The following is an 18,160-nucleotide window of genomic DNA, read 5'->3' as shown; positions in this document are numbered from 1 at the left end:
AGATCTGATTGAAAAACACAGCTCTTACTCCATTCTGAGGTGGAGGGGCAGAGGGGCTTGTTTTCCAAGGAATCTCAGTGATAATGTAGCTAAAATGCTTTTTGTTAGTCAGTCAGGGCTGTAACTGTGCAAGGTGACCTGGGAGAATGAGAGGGGTCTTGAGGGGTATTTTTGTGCACGGTGAAATGATAAAACAACTTCCAGAAATTCTCAGGCAAGTGGAGTGGTGCTGTATCTGCTGTTCCCAGTGCCAGCAGCTCAGTGGAATCCACAGTGACTAGGGACAAACCTCCCTTCAGAAGCCCCCACACTTTGCTGCTCACCCTGCCCATTGTGGACGTGTTCTGGAGTGTGCAGCATCCCCCTCATCACAGGGAATTTACTTCCAAAGGGAATGGGTGCACTCTCAGCAACCTCTGCCTTGGAGCTGTAGTTCCCACAGTAACTACAGTAACTCCCCCACACGTAATTTTTTCCCTCAGGCCTGATGTGTTTCACTCTCAGTGCCCTGGATGGGAACACAGAAATGCAAAGCAGCCCCTCGGTCCTTCCTGGGTAGCCACGACCTGAAACACCAGAACATGGAGCAGCTGAACAAGCCTGGCAGGAGCACTGCATTTCAGCAAGAAACTGAGAATCTGAGCATGGGAAACAAAAGGAAAAGCACAACTAACACCAACACTCCCTTTGTGGAGAGGCAGAGAAGGTAATGCCTTGCTTTCCTATCTTAACAGGAAAAAAAGCTGTCTACACACCTGAAAGCTTCAACTCGTCCATCCAGCCCCAAACCTTTCTGTGACACAGCTGCAGCCTCAGCCACAGGGAAGGTGGCAGAGGATGGATGTCCTGACAGAGCAGCAGCATTGTCATCATTAAACACACCCTGGTTCTCAGAGATCATTTATAAATCTGTACTGGTTAAGAAAAGGCTTTTGGAAGGAGAAGGTCCTTTTGAGCCTGCACACCTTTATCAGAGTTTGTGTGACTAATCCTCTGTGTGGATTCACACTGTGTAAGCTAACAGGTCCCATAAAGAGGGCTGGGATAAAGCATGTTGTTCTGCAGCTACTATTGGTACAATAGCACCTTGCAGGGATGTAAGTAAAACAAAATCCTCCTGCTTTCCCTTCCTCTTATGTGCTGTGAGGAGCTGGAGTAGACCAAGGGATTAATTTCATAGCAATGTAATTTATTTGTCATCAGATGTGCACTCCCAGGCAGGACAGGTGAGGCAGGACACATGGAAAATGCTGGCAAGTGCATGGAGGTGGCAGGAGGGGTCTGGACCTTGGTTCCTACTAGCAGAGTTTATTTCAATTTTAAGGTTATTTCTGTCCTCTCTCTGTGCAGCAATTCCTTTTTCCTAGTGGTGCTGGTATCCCTCACATGAGGAGAAGGGGTGAGGAATGGAACATGGCACCCCTTCATGCTGTCAGGCTCCCTGAAGTGATACCTGAACAGACAGATATCATTCCCCACTGGATGTGATCCTCATTAGCATCTGTGATTGCTTTAAGGCAGGGGAGAACAAAGGGCCTGTCTGCTACACTCTGCTCCCTACACACATGGATTCTTCTCTAGTGCCAGAGAATGCCTGGCATCCCCAGGATCACACCTGCTCCGTGCTGCAGGTGGCCCAGGTGTGCTGCTGTCACCTGTGCAGTGTGTCCTGGCAGCAGCTGCCCTGCTGTGCTGTTCTACCTGTTCAGGGCTTCCCTGCATTCCTTGGGCTGGGATTCACAGAGCACTGTCACTGCAGAATTAACTGTCCCAGTACATCAGTAGGGCATGATTCAGACAGGTAAAATGATGGCCAAATACACCCAAATTGTACATCAGTTACTTCTTTAAAAGTGGCACTGGACTGAGCTTAATTTATCAGCTGACTTGGCACGTTAACAGGAAGAGGCTGTGAAATTTCCCACTGCAAGGAGCGTGTCCTGGATCAGACTGGAAGGAGTGGGAATGAGACACTGATCACGAGAGCTCCCAGCTGAGGACTGTATTTCACAGGGCTGGGGACAGCCAAGGTCTGCTGGTGTGAAGGCAGAACAGGTGGGTTTTATTTGTAGCAGGCCAGTAAAGCTGAGCATGCCCGGAGTGAGGTGAGGAGTCTCCCAGCCAGGGCTCCCCGGCTGCAGTGTTCCCCTGACCCCTCCCCTGCAGCCTCAGCTCTCCCCCACTGTCCAAGCACCCTTCCTTCTCCAGCTGAGGTTTAGGTGCTGTCTTCCAGCAGTGTGAGGGAAACCACTTCCCAGTCTCCATGCAATGGTAAACAGCATTTTGAGAAAGGATTTTCCTGCAGGAGCACCTCCAGTGATGTCCCAGCCGACTGCAGGGGCTCAGCCTCTCCCTGCTCAGGGGAGCTGAGCTCTAAGAGCCCTTTACTTTTCTCTCCTTTTTTGCTCTAGATGCCATTAAGGTGAAGAAGAGCCTGGGGCAGAGGTTCCTCAGGTAGACAGCCAGGCAGGGGGTCAGGCCAGCCACAAGCACTTCCTTCTTCTTCTGTCCCACTGCATTGAGAACCACCTGAGCCACCTCGGCCGCCGTCTGTCCCTCGGCCGTGGTCTTGTCCATAACTGCCAAGGGAAAGCTGAGTGAGCACCAACAGCAGGTGAACCCTCACTGAGGTACCCTCCCTAGGAATGCTCTAACAGCACATGGCTGCTTGCTTTGGTTTTACTCCAGCTGTGGATGGGAGCACAGGCACGTGTTCTTCAAAACATGGCCCAGAAGGCAATTGATGTCTGGGAAGGCTAAGTTTTGGGGCTTGCTATTCCTACCCTGCATCCAGAGTTAGTTTTTGATCCTTCAGGGCTAACCTGTGTCCCCACCAGAGGCCATGTGTTGCAAACACACCTTATAATAACATGGAGATGCTTTAGAAATAGGGCAGTGAGTGGTGCCTCACCTCCATAGCGAGATCCATCCGCTGTGATAGCATTGAGGGACAGGTTTGTCTGGATGTACCCAGGGCTCACAACTGTCACTTCAATGTCATACTGCTCCACCTCTGCTCTCAGACAGTCGAAGAAGGCCTGGGTAGCATGCTTAGAGGCAGCATCTGGAAAACAGGAAAACGACTGTGCACCAAGGAACAGGGCTGAAGGAATTTTCCCTTTCTGAATGGATTTTTCACTGCAATGCAGCCACTTCTCAGCAAGAACCCAAGAGCTGTTCCCCAGCCTCTATATTTGTTTTTGTTTAGTGAATGGCAGCAACAGGTAGTGGGAGTCAGAGGCAATTTAGGAAGACAAAATGTAAACTCAAGTTGAAAACTGGCTGGGATCCTGAGCTTAATATCATAGCCCTGCCAAGGCACTCCAGAGTGAACCCAAGCTACCTCCCACTCCTGATAAAGGAGACCCAAAGGCTTAGGAAGGCAGAGCTGGCTGCCCTGCACGTGCTGAGCACTGGGGACTTGCAGAGCAGGTTCAGGGCTTGGCTGCACATATGGCAACACCAGATCAGCCAGGCAGGCAGAGCAGGGAAGCGTGGCCTAGGGCAGGATTTTCCCCCATGAAATGGCTGAGTGACTCCTTTTGGTCACTGCCTGTGACTGCCACCACCACGGCAGCAGCACCAGAGCCAGCTCAGCACAGGCTGCACACCCTGCAAGGACCCAGGCAAGGGCTGAGCTCCTGCTGCCAGATCCACGTGGCTCTGGCAGCTCCTCTGAACACACTTCTGGAGCAATTGCACCCACATCACGTGCAAAACCCCAGGGCTCAGACAGTCCAGGTTCTCCCCCACTCAGCATCATTCCTCACCCACCATATGCCATCACCACTCCTGGTGTTTACTTTCAGTGATTTACAGATGCTGGTGTGTCAAATGCTCTCCTCTTAGTTCATCCATCTTTTAAAGGCTTTTTTTTTCAGTAATCCCACCAGTATTTCTTGTCATAACTGATTTAGCATGAAGAGTTTGCTGGATCAAGATTGTTTAGGCTTTTGCTCTGGCATTGTTTGTACTATGGCACTTCATAATCTATTAAAACAAAAAATTCCTGCTGTCTTAGAGGAGACAATGCAGACAAATGACAAGGATAAAGTACCATAAAATTATGGAATTATAGTGACTCAAGTGTTAAGATATCAAGCTGTTTCCAAATACATTCTCCTTCTCCATCCCTTAAAAACTTTAGGACAGGGCTAAGATTTTGTATTTAAGAATGCTGTCAGTGGTTTGTGACCCCACTGAGGGTGATGCACAGCTCTGCCTTCTCTGCACACAGCCAGTTCCATGGAAAGCTAAATGTGGAAGCAGGAGCCAAGTATTTATTCAGCCTGGTGCCCCAAATATGTCTTTCCCATCTTCTGTGGAGGTACTTACATGCAGATCTGAAAGGAATGCTTATTTTGCCTTGCACGCTGCTGATGGCCACAATGTGGCCTTGTCTCCTCTTGATCATGGAGGGGAGAAGTGCTAGCAAAGGACAGAAAAGACCCATTCAGACAACAGTCCTGCCATTGCTGCTGTCAAGAATCAAAGCTTTCAGAGCACTCAGAGATGCTGAAGGGAATTACAAGATCCCTGTTCAGTGCAGGGGTCGGCAAAGTGCCTGGGATGCCTCTGACTGAAGCTGTGTCTGGCTGGGACGTTCACCTGTGAGGAGATTCCTTGTGCCAGAGGCTGCACAAGGGCTCTGTGGTGGCTCTGATCTCCCACAGGGTGAGCAGCAGGACTTGCTTTTCCTGCCCCCAGAACATCTTCCCATTTCCTGCAGCTGACACGCTCCAGGCTGAGCTTTCTGTCTAACCAAAGCTTCCCAGGAAAGCTGCAGCTCCACTGGAACCCCCACCACGTTCCCAGTGTTCTGTCAGTGCAGACAGGATAAATGGACCTCTTCCAATTCCCTACCAGGGTACAGTGAGGAGATGGAACAAGGGATCATCTCCAGTGGGGTATTTACCACACAGTCATGCCCTCAGGCCTGCCCATAACCCCAAGGCTCCCTTCACCCTGTGCTGTACAATTACAAACACAAGTGAAGCTCTGCTCAGTTGTGCTGGTCTGCAGAGGCATCAGCCAAATCCTGTGGATGTCAGGTACCTTTGGTGAGGGCTATAGGTCCAAAGTAATTTGTTTCCATCACTTTCTTATCCACATCCAGTCCTGTATCCACGATTGTGCCTCGGAAGCTGATGCCAGCGTTGTTGATCAGGATGTCCACGTGTCCCAAGGCCTTCAGGATCTCCTCAGCACCATTTACCACAGTTTTGGTGTCCGAGAGGTCAAACACCACAGGGTGAGGTTCGTGTGTCTGTGAATAAACTGAAGTTAGCAAAATGCAGTTCAGTGCTGGATGTGCCAGCTCTGGAAGCACAGGAGCAGGGCCATGCAGACCCTGTGCAACCACAGTGCAGCAGTTCCATGTGGCAGGAATTCATGACAGGAGCAGGTTGTGCTCATCCTTCTCTGCTCCTGTAGCCTGTTTCTTATCCCTGAGTCCAGGAAAGGGACAAGGGAGATCTTCCTCAAGTACTAAAGTTTCCTGTTGTCTTATTAAAGGAAATGCATCTGAAAAAGCCAAATGTAACCCATGTATTTTCTGCAGAAGCCAGCATTACCTTTCTTAGCCACTGTCAGCAGGCATAGACATAAAAAATAAAAGCCAACAGAAGGAAAATCACTTTTCCAGACTCAGGGAATGAGGTGCAGGTGTAAGGGCTCTAGGCATTCTTTACTCATGTGTTTTCACTTCCATTTCTAGCCAAGAGGGCTTCTTTTCATGGGGCTTTTACAAGGAATGACATGCCAGCTCAGTGTACTCCTGTATCAGTATCTATCCCTAACCACAGAGTTGCATTTTTCCTATTGCTCAAGAAAACAACCCACAGGCAATTCTGTAAGTTCTGTAACAACCCAAGCAGAAATGCAGATCACAGGCCTGTCCTTGTCCCACACTCACATTTTTGCGGTGATTCTTCACAGCACAGAGCTCCTGCACCAGCTCTTTGAGCTTCTCACTGTCCCTGCCACAGAGCACCAGCTTGGAGCCAGCTGCATGGAAAGCTTTGGCACATTCTGTGGAGGAAGCAAGGAAGAGAGAAAAGTAGGCATGTAAATACCAGACAAAGGACAGATCCACATCAGACCTGGTGATGGCTAAAACTGCTCTTTCCTGGCAGGATCTGAGGTGGCTTTATTGCTGCTGTGGGATGGCCAGGCTGATTTACAGCAAGGTCACAGCCATGTCCCACCCTCCTGGGACTGTGACAGACACAAGAGAGTGGTGAGGCAGCTGCTGTGCTCACAGATACTGTGCAGGTTAGACACTTACTGTGCTATTTACACATCCTCCTCCTTAGCTGGTCAAATTTGCCCGTGCCTCTTCATTTTTAACTTTATGCCCTTCTTAAGAGGGACCACAGTTACCTGTGTGTGTCATCTAACACAGGTCTTAGGAGTTTCAATTTTAATGAACAGCTCCAGAGGTTCTGGGAGTCTGGGCTTTAATGGCTTCATCAAGGTGATTCTCTTCATTGGGAGAAGCCTGGGGAAGGGATGCCAGGCTATTGTCCTCCTAATTGCATGTTCCTGTCCCCTCTGGGAGCCAGAGGGACAAACTGCTTGTTTGCACAAGGGATGACAGTGAATGGCAATGAACACACAATAATTAGAGGTGGTCTGGTGTATTAATAACTAGGAGTAAGGGGAATTGTAAAAGATCTTGTAAATGAGCCAATAAGGGAGGAAACTTTACTGTACAGAGGTGGAAGTCTCTACACCCCACAGCACAGACACAGCTCTGGCTGGAAGGTCTCTCCTGGATTACTAATTTCCCCTCTTGTTGATGAGAAGTACAAGATCCTTTACCACTCCCACTCTTTGGCTGAGGCAGGCAGAGAGAACCAGTTCATCTCCTTTGGCCAGTTCCTGAACACCCCTGTCCTTAGGGACAAACTCACATGCAAAGGCAGCATCAATTAAAGCTCTATTTGTTCTTTAAATGTACTCATCCTAATGAAAGGCCTTGATAACAGAAAGCACCTTTTCTTCTCTTCAAGCAGCTTTTAAAGCAATTACAGAAAGGAGAATTAGAGAATGTAGCCACTAAAGAAAAACATAAGTTTCAGTTGGAAAAAAATGCTCCCTGGTGTTAATAATGCCAAGGGTTTGACTTCAGAGTGGATGGATTTGTACCATGAGAGGAAAGGTACCTTAATTTGAGGATGAGGGACAAGGAGAAGGAGCGGAAAGTCTGGCAGAGCAGCTGGAAGTACATGAATGCAGAACACCACTTCTGGGAGCTTTTAAAGAAACAATTTGGCTTCCTGGCTTTTTCAGGATTTAGGGAAAAGACCCCTGACAGCACAAGAACAGCATCTAATTCCTTACTTTGACGGGCTCCAGTTTATACAGGATGATTACAATTTTCTGTGCCAAATTCAGTGCCAACTTGAGACTTTTCTTGCATCCAAATCTGCGCTGGCTGTGGTTATAACTCAGGTAGGAGCCACATCTCTCAAAACTCTGATCAACAGGAACCTCCAGCTCATTTCTGCTTTATTCCATGAGCTGCTCCTGCCACAGCCCCCTGCCTGTCCTGCCCTTGGTGCCCTTCTTTGGGTCCTTACCTTTCCCCAGGCCAGAGGTGGCCCCTGTGATCACCACCACTGCTTCCTGCAGGTAGGCTCGCATCCGCATCCACTGCAGCAGCCGGAAGAGCGCGAAGATGCCCAGGCTGCCGAAAAGCAGCGGCACGATGACAGTGCTTGTGAAATCCATGAGCTTTCCTTTGTCAACTGTCTTCCTAGGGCCACGGGATGAAAGGAAAGAGATCATTTCACCGTGAAGAAAATGAACAAAAGCTTGAAAACTATTTTGAAATTGTTTTTCTTAACCCTGCCTTAGACCACAAATAAACCACCAAGATACCTCTGTATCTTCAGCAGATTTTCTCATCCCTTCATTTAGGAAAGTTCACATCAGTACCCAATTTTAAGCATTTAAACAGTAATGGGAACATCCCAGCAGGACACTTGGCATTGCATCCTGTCAGCTGTCATGTAACAAACTTGGGTCCAGGGATGCTGTTGCCATGTTTTGCCCTAAATTTACCCTCTTGTGTGGAAGTTCCTCAGGACTGGGATATTTCTCCACATTCTTCTGATTGTATAAAACTGTTCAGATTTCTCTAGAACAGCCAGTACCAGAGTATCTACAAGCCAGAGATCAGTTACTGTGTATTATCCCAGATGGATATAAGCCAGTCTGTCTTTTGGAGGCTCCAGGTTTTCTCTCTGAGCCAGTTATTTGCTTAACACACTGAAATCTCATCCTGGAATTGGATTCTGATACCAAGGCATATCCCTAATCTCCTTGCTAAGCCATTCCTTCAAGGGAATAGTTTATGTGACAGCTTACTGCAGGGCCAAAGAGCAAGTGGGACTTCTGTGAAAAGGCCACTAATTTTCCCTCTGTATATCCTTGAGCTTTTATCAAAGCTTGGTGTAAGAGTAAAGTTAATTACAACCCCTTCCTGAAATCTTCGGGGTCACACATGAAGTCAAAACCAAACATCAGGTTATTTTCCCTTCCCTTCTTCCTTCTCATGCAGGCAGAGTTTGAACTCTTGCAGTCTGAACTGCAAGACAGGCCTTTACTGGGGAGATACTGGGAAATTCTGGGCACATAATTTGTGCTCCTTCAAACAAAAGGACAGCACAAGAAGCAGAAAACAAGAGGTAATTACAATGCTAAGGCAGAATTCAGTGTCACTGAGCAGGACTGAGCTTGTGTGGAACTGAGGGATGGCAGAGGCTCTGCATGCCATGGAACACAGCTAATGTGGAAAATGTCAGGCTATTCCAGATATCCATCAGGGGCTTGGAGAGAATTCCTCAAATAGCTGCTCAGTGAACAGCTTGCTGAAATAGTAGTGAACCGAATAAAATAAGTATTTCTGGGGGTACAGCTGGAACACAATAAAATAACACATAAAGACAGCTCTTGGCAAGGTCTAAAAACAAAGCCATTACATTAGAACACGACTCCTCCTGGGGTCCTTTGGAGCTTCCCATTCCCAAACTTCCTGGTGTGATCCACTGGGGATAATGCAGGGAGACACAGCAGCTCCCCCAAGCACAGGGAGTGTGCCCAGAGTGGGAAAGCAGAAACCCAAAAGGAGGATTCAGCTCAGGCCACTGCAAAGCATCTTATTCCTCCACCCCTGTGCTGAGGGAGTGCACACAGGGTGTATTTTGTACTGGTTTACAGCCAGGGACTGGTACAGCTCACTTGACATAAGAGAATGGATCTTCCCTAAAATAATTCCTGGGAAAGAGATGTTTTGACACAAGGCCACTGGATTTTCAGGCTGGATGAGAACCTGACTGGTTCATGCTCAGCTGATCCTTGAAAGCAGCTGCCTTCTTTATGATTCCCCTTTTTTCCACTCTCAAAGGTCTCCTGAGATTCACAACACGAGGTGTGGGCAGGGATAACAGGTGCTGTGCTGAAATTGGGATTACAGGACATTCTGAAATAAAAAAAATACCTTCAGCCCACGTTTAGGCCTTTTCATTATTTCCAAAGTGGGAGCTGACAGGTGCACTGGCACCTCTTTCATGAGGCACTGGAAAAATCTGGCCCTGCTCTGGTTTCAGTGAAATGCAGGTGAAAAGGTAACTGGGAAGAGGGAGCTTTCCTGACACCTCTCCTAACTAAAGCACACTCAGATCTGAAATATATTTCCGAGTCTTATTGTTTTCCTTTCCTTTCTCTCCCTGTTATACACAGGAACTGGGCAGACTGTCCATCTCTGCCTGAGGGCTGCAGCAAACCAACAACCCAGGCAGGAGCAACAATCTGCTCTAGCAGCTGCCAGGCTGGAGTCTGAACCTACAGGTAACAGCTCTGGGGAGGGGAAATACGGGATGGGCAAGAGAAGGGACACGAGTGAGAGAGAAAAGGATTTGCCAATCAGATGTAAATCCCTTTATATTGGGGCATGCAAATGCAGTGCCTTCTTCTAAGGTGCTTAAATGGTCTCTTAAAAAAAACCCAAAACAAAGAAAATCTCAGTTCAGTCAGATTTGAGAGGGAGAACAATCCAGCTGAATAAATCATTTGGGACAGAAGAATTTCTGTAGCACTTCAGACCTACAGCAACAAGTTTTGCTTTGATTTCGTGACTTGCTTCTACCACAAACCCAATTTGAGGTAACACTGAAGCAGCCAAAGACACCCCAAAGCAGATAATGCTGTGTCACATTAAAAACAGGGGTGAGGGTGGGGAACACGTGGGTTCCACACCTAAATTGAGATGAACTGACTATCTCAGGCCTCCTGCTCAAAGGTCTGAGACCCCACTACCACCTTTGTTCAATAATTTGGGTATTCACACTGAAAAAAAAAATCCCTGTTATTAACAGGTAATGTTTATAACACCAGGGCTTCAGAATGGGAGAAGCCACTGCTCATTAACTGGTGCAAACCAAGTCCTGTAATTCCCAATTCTCCATCCCAAAAGGCAGGATTGGAACATGCAGGTTATTAGAGAGCAGAGATAAGAACACTGATAATGTGAGCAAATACAGGTGATAGGAAACTTTTGGAAGGCTTCCCATAGAATAAATCACATTTATCCAATTAAGAATAAACCCAGAACTTTCCCCTTAAAACAAAACTGGACGTTCTCCTATAAAGGCCAGGACAATGGTTTCTGAAGGAACAAGAGTATTAATTAATAAGGTCAAGGGTGCACTAAAGGCAGCAAAGATGAGACCAGGTCCTAAAGAACCAAACCCCTGGAAGCTTCCCCAAGCAACATTGATTCTGCAGCTTCAGGCTCCCAGAATCACATTGTCCTTTAAGTGACAAGTGGCAGCAACTGGGAGGCTGCATTCCCAAATCCAACGCTTGGGGGGATAAAAGGAAGGGGGAAAAAAATCAGGTTTTCCTAAGGAAAAAACAACAGCCCCTCTAGGCTTGAGTGAGGACTTTAGTGTGAAGAAAGCACAATGTCCTACCTGAGAAAGGGGCTCACTTGCAGTGACTCTGAGCTGGAGCTCCCTCGGTCCCGGAGCAGGACAGCCCCGACTTAAATTTGGAAATGGCAGCGAGCCAAGCAAGTGTCCAATGCCAGCTCAGCCAACGGCTGCCTCTAAAAACAAACCTTGGCTCTGACCTTTCCAATGGAGGGGGAAATTTAACCCCCAGACTGAGAAGACAGAAGTGAATTCAAACTTGTGAAACCAGTAAAAACTCCTAAGGAGGAATGGAGCAATTGGACAGAGCACCTCATTCCAAATAGGAAACGGGAGAAGGAAAACAAGAGCCCAACTGGAATTCTCAAAAGAAAGTTGCCACCCAGGCATTACCTGGAGCATCACCTAAGGAAACCCTCTGTTTTATCTCAGCAGTCATTCGGTGCATCCTGCCTAAGTTCTCCCCTAATTGTTATGCAAAACAACAATCTCAACCCATGGTGCAGTAAGAGGGGAAAAAACATGTTTCCAGCACCCAAAAAAACAGCCTGGACTTGAGAAATTTTCTGGTCTTCCACTTGATCAGGTGAAAGGTGTTGCTGCCCATGGCAGGGGTAGAATGAGATGGGATTTAAGGTCCTTTCAAACCAAACCCAGCCTAGGATTCTATTAAATCGCCTTCGCATTAATCTTCCTGCCACTTTTACTCAGTTACAAACTGTAATTCCACCCTCCCACGCGGAATTCCTCTATTGGGTTTGGGACAGAAACAAAGATGGCCTGATTAGAAAACTGAAACATTTTTGGTTCCAAATAAAGCATTTGGCAGACATTTACCAAATCAAGAACCACCTAAACCTCCGTGAGCACATGACCGCCGGGTGTCTCTCTATTTATCTATAATTAGGTATTTAATGGCAGTACCGGCGGTGAACTCTGTCCCGGAGAGCACTGGGTGTCCCTGCGTGCACCCGCGCCGCGTTCCCCCAACCTCTCCCGCATTTCCCAGCCCCCCGCCCCGCTCAGGGCCACACCCGCAGACCCCCGGCCCCTCCCGGGTGTTCCTGTCCCTCCCTGTCCCCTCCTGTCGCTCCATGTCCCCACCTGGCCGCCGCCGTCACCATGGCCACCGCCGGAAGTGGGGCTGGGGCACTTCCGCCCGGACCTGCTCTAACGTGACGCCGGCCGGAAGTGGCGGTCGGAGAGCAGCTGCCCTCACGTGTCCGCCCGCCTGTGCAGCCCGGCCGGGCAGGGGCGCTGCCAAACAGCGGTTCCGCCCTCTCGGGGTTCCACCCCCGGTAGGCATTGCCTTCAGTTCCAGAATCCCAAAATCCCAAAGGGGTCAGGCTGGAAGGGACTGTGGGGCATGGGTTCAGCCTCCCTGCTCAGCAGGGCCATCCCAGAGCACGGTACACGATTGTATCCAGGCAGCTCTGGAATATCCCCAGTGAGGGAGGCTCCACACCCTCTCTGCTCAGAGCTCAGACACTGCTCGGGGAAGTTTCTTCTCATGTCCAGCTGGAATTTCCAGGGCATCAGTTTGTGTCCATTCTTCTTGTGCCATTGCTGGGCCCCACGGAGCAGATCCTGGTCCATGGCTGACCCCTCCCTGCACATCCCGAATTCCCAGCTGCAGTGGTCACTGTTTTTTGTGCTCATTGCTGATTACACCGACCTAAATTCTGTTTTCTTTGGTATCTCCACATGAAAACTGAAGATCAGAAACAATCACAGGAAAAGCTCATTTGGAAGGGACCCACACGGGTCACCAACTCCTGGCCCTGCACAGGACACCCCCAAAATCCCACCCTGTGCCTGAGAGTGACCTTGGCACAGGACAGGACTCTGTGCCAGGTGTGACTGTGAGGAACAGCAGCAAATTCCGGCAGGAGAAAAGAGGCATTTCTGCAGAGCCTCCTTCAAATCCATGATGGAGAAAAAACAAATTTCTCTGCTTTTCTATGAGCTCTGAGCAGAAATAGGGCCTGAATTCGCTGCAGGTTTGTGCAGCTTTAAATCCCCTGGCTCTGGTGCTGGCAATGATTAAGGCCATGGAGAATTGCCAGGCTGTGGCACAAACCTGGCTCCAGTGATCCCAAAAGCCCAAAGTCCAAATGTGTCAGGACTCTTGCCCTGAGGAAGGAAAGGCACAGGGAGTTCCTCCATCTCTTTGTGAAGGTGTTTGTGAGCAGAAGGGATATTTACAGAGGCAGTCAGAGATACTTAAATGTTTCCAAGGGCAGTTAATCCCAGATGTCTTTCCCTGTGGGCAGCAGTGAGATAAAGGACAGCTTTTTGCAGCAGTTCTTTGAAAGATGGTTGTATCATCTATTTTTATGGTAACTTTTTAATGCTCCTCTCTTCTAATAGAGAAAACATTAAAATTAATTCAAAGTTTCAGCACTGGTTCATTATTAGTAAAGGATCAATATTTCAGGGAAAAGATGAGAAAATAATTCAAAATCTTCCTAAAAATTACTGTCTGAAAGGAAGGATGATAATGCACTTTTTTATTTCAAGGACAGTATGTAATGAAACAGAAAAATCAATAATTTTATTTACACAAATTAAATTGAAAAATAAAGCCCAAAAGAAGGTTTATGTCATGACAGCCTTACTAGGAGCTGTAGTTGGTTCAGTCTTCTGAAAAGCAGAGCTGGAAAAAGCCATTTCAGTCCTTCTTTCCCACCCAAGAGCTGTACATTAATGCACAGGACAGCAGTTACCTGAGAGCTCTGCCCAAGCTGCTCTGGCATTTCCCTGGTATCTCCCAGGTGTTGATTTTAACAGGAATGGTCTATCCCCAGACTGGCAGGTGCTGGCAGAGTTGATTGAAACCAAGTGCCCAGCAAGTCACACAGCAAAGTATCAGACTGGAGCTGCAATTGGAGAGGGAAAGTCAGTGAAGTAAAGCTTGACTTTGTTGCTTTGACTGGGATTCCATTTTCTTAAGTTAATCTAATGTAATTAGCAACAAATTCACCTCTGATTTAAACCTGCTCATTGACACATCACACACTGGATGGGGATTAGATGATTTACTTATGTCAACATGTCTTTGTTCTCTGAACCATTAGTGAAGACTCTACCCCAAATCTAGGACTGGTTTGCAGACTGTGCAAGCTCCAACTGGTAAATGTTGGCATAATCTAAAACTAGGCTTGTTGTTTTTATTAGCACTCAAATCTCTCCTCTTTTCTTTCTCATTTTGTCAGGCCACAACTGCAAAGGGCTGGAATCCTTTTAGCATGTTAACACTTCCTTGACAAACATCCTGCTGTTCTATCGCTGCCCTCTTGCAGTGCAGGAGCTCTTTTTAGGGGGAGAAAAGAAAAAAAAAATCTCCAAACTCAAATATTTGAGTTTGCACTTGTGTTTGGTGACATCTACTTTACTGCAATCACTGAATGCAGGTCTGCAGACTTTTAACCCTAATCTCTAGGGCAGCAATTTTGTGCCCTAGTTCCTGTGGGTTCTTATTTGTCACCTTTTTTTTTTTCCAAGGAGTATAAGATATGGCTTCTTTCTGTAAGAAAAGCTTTGGTTGCTTACCCTAAGAGCAAAGATCTGGGCAGAAATCTTCACAGGGTAACAAAACCTTTCCCCAAGGAAAACATCCTCGAACTGAGAGCTCCCAGTTTCACAGTGTCCGTGGCTGGGAGATGTAAATGCTCAAAGGGCTGTGGCAGCATTGAAGATTTTCTTGTCTCAGCCTCTCATACAAGGGTGCAGATTCTCGTCCTCCCCTCCCTGCTCCCATAATTGGGTTTGTAGGAGTCAGTGAAAACATTCTAGGATGGTAGGGGGAGAAAAAATCAAGACCTGGGATGGAAAACAGAAAAATAAGGGCTTCTCAGGGCTCCTCCAACTCTTTGCCCCTGCAGCTGTTTGTAGATTTGTCTGTGTCCCTTCCAGACAGTGACCCAAGAAGATGGTTTTAACTTTTGCCTCAGTTATAGTTCTGGTTTGGAACTGAGCTCTGACTCAAGGACATCAAACTCCTTTCAGAGAACTCTTTCTGGATACTTGGTCACTATTTCTCTCAGTTCTTGTCTCTGGGAGAATTTTGCTGCAGGTTCAGTTCATTGCAGTTCAGTTTTTTTCCACCACCTGAGTATTATTTTTCTTTTCCAGCTATTTTCTATAAGGTTTGTTTGTAATTACTGTCTCCTCCAGAGCCTGCACTGCAGTATTTCCAAGTTCAGTGTGAGAACAGTGTAGACTTAGTGAAACTGCATTTCTGATGTGTGATCGTGCTGCAAATCCCCAATCCTTGCAGATAACCCAAAAGCTGGGGAAGAGGGAGAGGCAGCAATATCCTCTCCTGCAGCTAAAGATCCCCACACTCCACAGTCATTTTAATGGAGCTGAATGCTTCCAGGGGAGAGAGTGATGTTTTGTCACACACATAAATGGCAAAGCTGAGGTACCATTTCCATAAAAAGGTGCTGATTGTGGTTGTTTTAATTGATGAGGGGACAGCTCGGGCCAACTGTACAGAACTATTTCCTACCTGCAGCTTCACTGCTCTCAGGATATCCAACCCTGTCCTTCCCTACTGCCTTTACTTCTTGGTTTGGAGGGGGAAAAGGAGGTACGGGATGAGGGTTGAGGGCTGGGGCCCTCCAAGAGGTGTGAAGCTGCAGGCACATCTGCAGAGGAGTGGAGAGCCCACCCCTCTCTGGGTTTTGGTGGGTCAGGAAGGAGTTAAATGACAACAGAGGGAGAGGCTGTGCTATTGTTCAGGCATCCCTGGGTCCAGGGTAGCTGATCTCTATTCCCGGATCTGCCTCTGGCTTCCTGCACGACCTTGGACTGCTCACTTACCTTTTCTTTTCCTTAGCTCCCAAACTACAACATGGAAATCCTTCTCTTCCTGTGGTGCCTCATTCCCTGCGGGTTTCAGGGGAGCTCAGGTTCTCTGAGAGTGGGAGATGAGGGGAGGAGAGAAACGCGTTTCCACTCAAAAAGACTTAAGGAGAGACAGCTATTTTTGGGGCATGTTCCTGTTCGTTCAGGTCCAGCACGGGCTGTGCATATTTGGGTGATATTTGGGGGTTTTTAGCAGCAAACCTGTGGTGAAAGGCAAATGTTGGTGCAGCTGCCCAGAGCGCTGCCAGCTGCAAGGAGCCTGTTCTTCACTAGATGGTGCTTTGATCAAAGATTTGGATAACCGCAGTTCTTTCTGCACAGAATTTCCTAATTTTTCCTCCCCAGTCTCCATTCCTGCCCCTTTTTCTGTGCTTTAACACCACGGGGGACACTTAATAATGCTGGATATCGAACAGGACTAATCTGTGGTACTGCAGGCTCCGAGCACCCACCAGCCCGCCGGGCTCCCGGGCTTTGGGGTTTGAAGTGTGGATCAGTGCTGCTGGGCTGTGGCAGAGAATTGAATTCTTTCCGTGTTTTCTATTCCCATAAGGAAAAGGCTTCAAAGAGCAGGTCCCCTCCCCCTCTCTGCTGGTGAAGGGCATTTAGGGAAGCTGGGAAAGAAATCCAGCCCTGACAGACGCATTTATTTAACAAACCACTGCCTTTCCCTACCTTAGCAGAAGACTGGGTGTTTTTTTTTAAAGGGGATTGCTGCTTTTATATCCATCTTTGTATTCAGGAGATGGGTACCTAGCCAAGGTCATTGCTGCTGCATGCCTGGATCGAGCAGTAAGCAATCCTCCTCTTCTTGAATGAGCACTGCTTTCAGTGGGGCTCCTCTAAGGAAAAAAAAATAGGAATTAGGCTTGGATCTGGCCAGCGCAAGGTCCCAAGCTGCTGGCGGGCAGAGAAAGCCACAGGAAGAGCGTCCCCTTTTCCAGCGGCAGCACAGGAGATGAATGAAGCTGTAATCAAACATTTCCTGTGCAGACATGCACGGGGCTGGGCTGGGCTGTGACAGCCTGTTCCCGGCACTCCAATCCGGCACACACAGGGAGAACCAGGGGCTGGGCCCCCGCCACGTCTCCCCGAGGCTGTCACCTCCCTGGGGATGGTCCCTGCAGCCTGGTGTCACCAGTGCCTCGGTGCCAGGCTGCTGTGCCAGTTCCCGTGGGCATCCCGGCGGGTTCCACGGCCACAGCTCCCTGCCCGTGCGGCTCGGCAAACAGCAATGAACAGGGATGGGGATGGGAATGGGGATGGGGATGGGTGGCTGCTCTGACCCCACAGTCACGCTCAAAGTGACAGTCCGAGATCTTGCTCCTGTCACCAGCCACTGCTGCCAACGCCAAGGTCGCAGGTTCGGTCCCCGGGTAGGCCATTCACGTCTGAGTTGGCCTCGGTGATCCTTGTGGGTCCCTCCCAGCTCGGAATATCCTGGGGTTCTGTGCCTGCACGTGTGTGCTGGCACATCCAGGATGTTGTGCTCATGGCAGCGATGTCCCCATAGCAGGGACACAGCCATGCCGGACTGCAATGTGACACAAAACTTCTCTCGGGACCTCCTCTCTGTCGTTCCCGTTGTTACCGTCCTACTGCACATGCATTTGTTCATCATTATTAAAATATTTATGCTGCCTAAACCCTGACCCTGCATCACACAGAAGTTCGCCCAGAACCGCGGCATTCGAACTCGTATGGAGAGTGAGAAGTGGGGACAGGGCATTTCTTCACATCTATTCCATCCGGAGAGCAAACCCCTCTCCCAGTCCCTCCTGGCTGACAGGGAATTGCATCACTGGCGCGTGCAGATATATTTTTTTTATTTTCCCCCTGAAATGTGCTTGTTTTATTGTTTTCCTCCGATGGAATTTGCCAGCGTGCCCCAAATTACGTGGTTCTGAAATTTAAAAGCAACATACCTGTGTGGGGGAGAGAATGAGTGGTTTTCACTGTGCAAGCTGGCTCTTCCTTCCCTCCTCCCTTCTCCCCACATCCCCATGTGCTATGGAGCCAGCTGCTCCCGGAATAGTTTGGGAATGAAATGTCACCATTTGAAACTGGTGAGTCACACTTTTGGGAGGAGGGGAGGAGAGAATCTGAAATCTTGCCGTGTGGCAGAGCGTCTCCTGGTGAGTACAGAGAGATTTTTAAAACCACAGACTCCCTGATGATGGAGTTGAGGGGCTTTGAACACAGGCTGCTGGGTGTGTCCACGCTGCTTTTTTTTTTTTTTTTCCAGGAGGATCTCAAAATCCTCAGCAAACTTGAATTTTCTTCCCCAACATACCCGCTGCAGCTGGATGCTGGTGCCTTCTCCAGCAGCACTGGGTTGTATCCGTCTGACA

At 48.3% G+C, this 18,160-nt stretch overlaps 1 protein-coding gene and 1 long non-coding RNA gene across 3 annotated transcripts; both read right to left on the bottom strand.

The window, feature by feature from the left end:
• Nucleotides 1-1,987: 1,987 nt before the first annotated feature.
• On the bottom strand, nt 1,988-12,111 carry DHRS7B (dehydrogenase/reductase 7B). 2 transcript variants are annotated; one of them, XM_014870865.2, is made up of 7 exons: nt 12,042-12,111; nt 7,584-7,759; nt 5,915-6,030; nt 5,056-5,266; nt 4,336-4,428; nt 2,912-3,064; nt 1,988-2,579 (listed from the first exon to the last, which is right to left on the bottom strand). In XM_014870865.2, exons 1-7 carry the CDS (start codon nt 12,059-12,061, stop codon nt 2,374-2,376), a joined length of 975 nt encoding a protein of 324 aa, XP_014726351.2. In that variant the 5' UTR covers nt 12,062-12,111; the 3' UTR covers nt 1,988-2,373. The 2 variants fall into 2 exon arrangements, with proteins under 2 accessions (XP_014726351.2, XP_088030400.1); XM_088174274.1 differs by having other exon boundaries at nt 7,584-7,755; nt 12,042-12,103.
• Nucleotides 12,112-13,430: 1,319 nt separating this feature from the next.
• On the bottom strand, nt 13,431-17,870 carry LOC148221874 (uncharacterized). Its single transcript, XR_015807137.1, has 3 exons — nt 17,735-17,870; nt 16,485-16,651; nt 13,431-13,816 (listed from the first exon to the last, which is right to left on the bottom strand). It is a non-coding gene; the product is annotated as an uncharacterized LOC148221874 (long non-coding RNA).
• Between the last annotated feature and the right edge of the window lie 290 nt (nt 17,871-18,160).

Source organism: Sturnus vulgaris, chromosome 16, assembly GCF_052056855.1.
Source record: "Sturnus vulgaris isolate bStuVul1 chromosome 16, bStuVul1.hap1, whole genome shotgun sequence".
Lineage (NCBI taxonomy): Eukaryota > Metazoa > Chordata > Aves > Passeriformes > Sturnidae > Sturnus > Sturnus vulgaris.
Note: the sequence above shows the minus strand (reverse complement) of the source record. Positions and strands in the feature narration are given on the sequence as shown.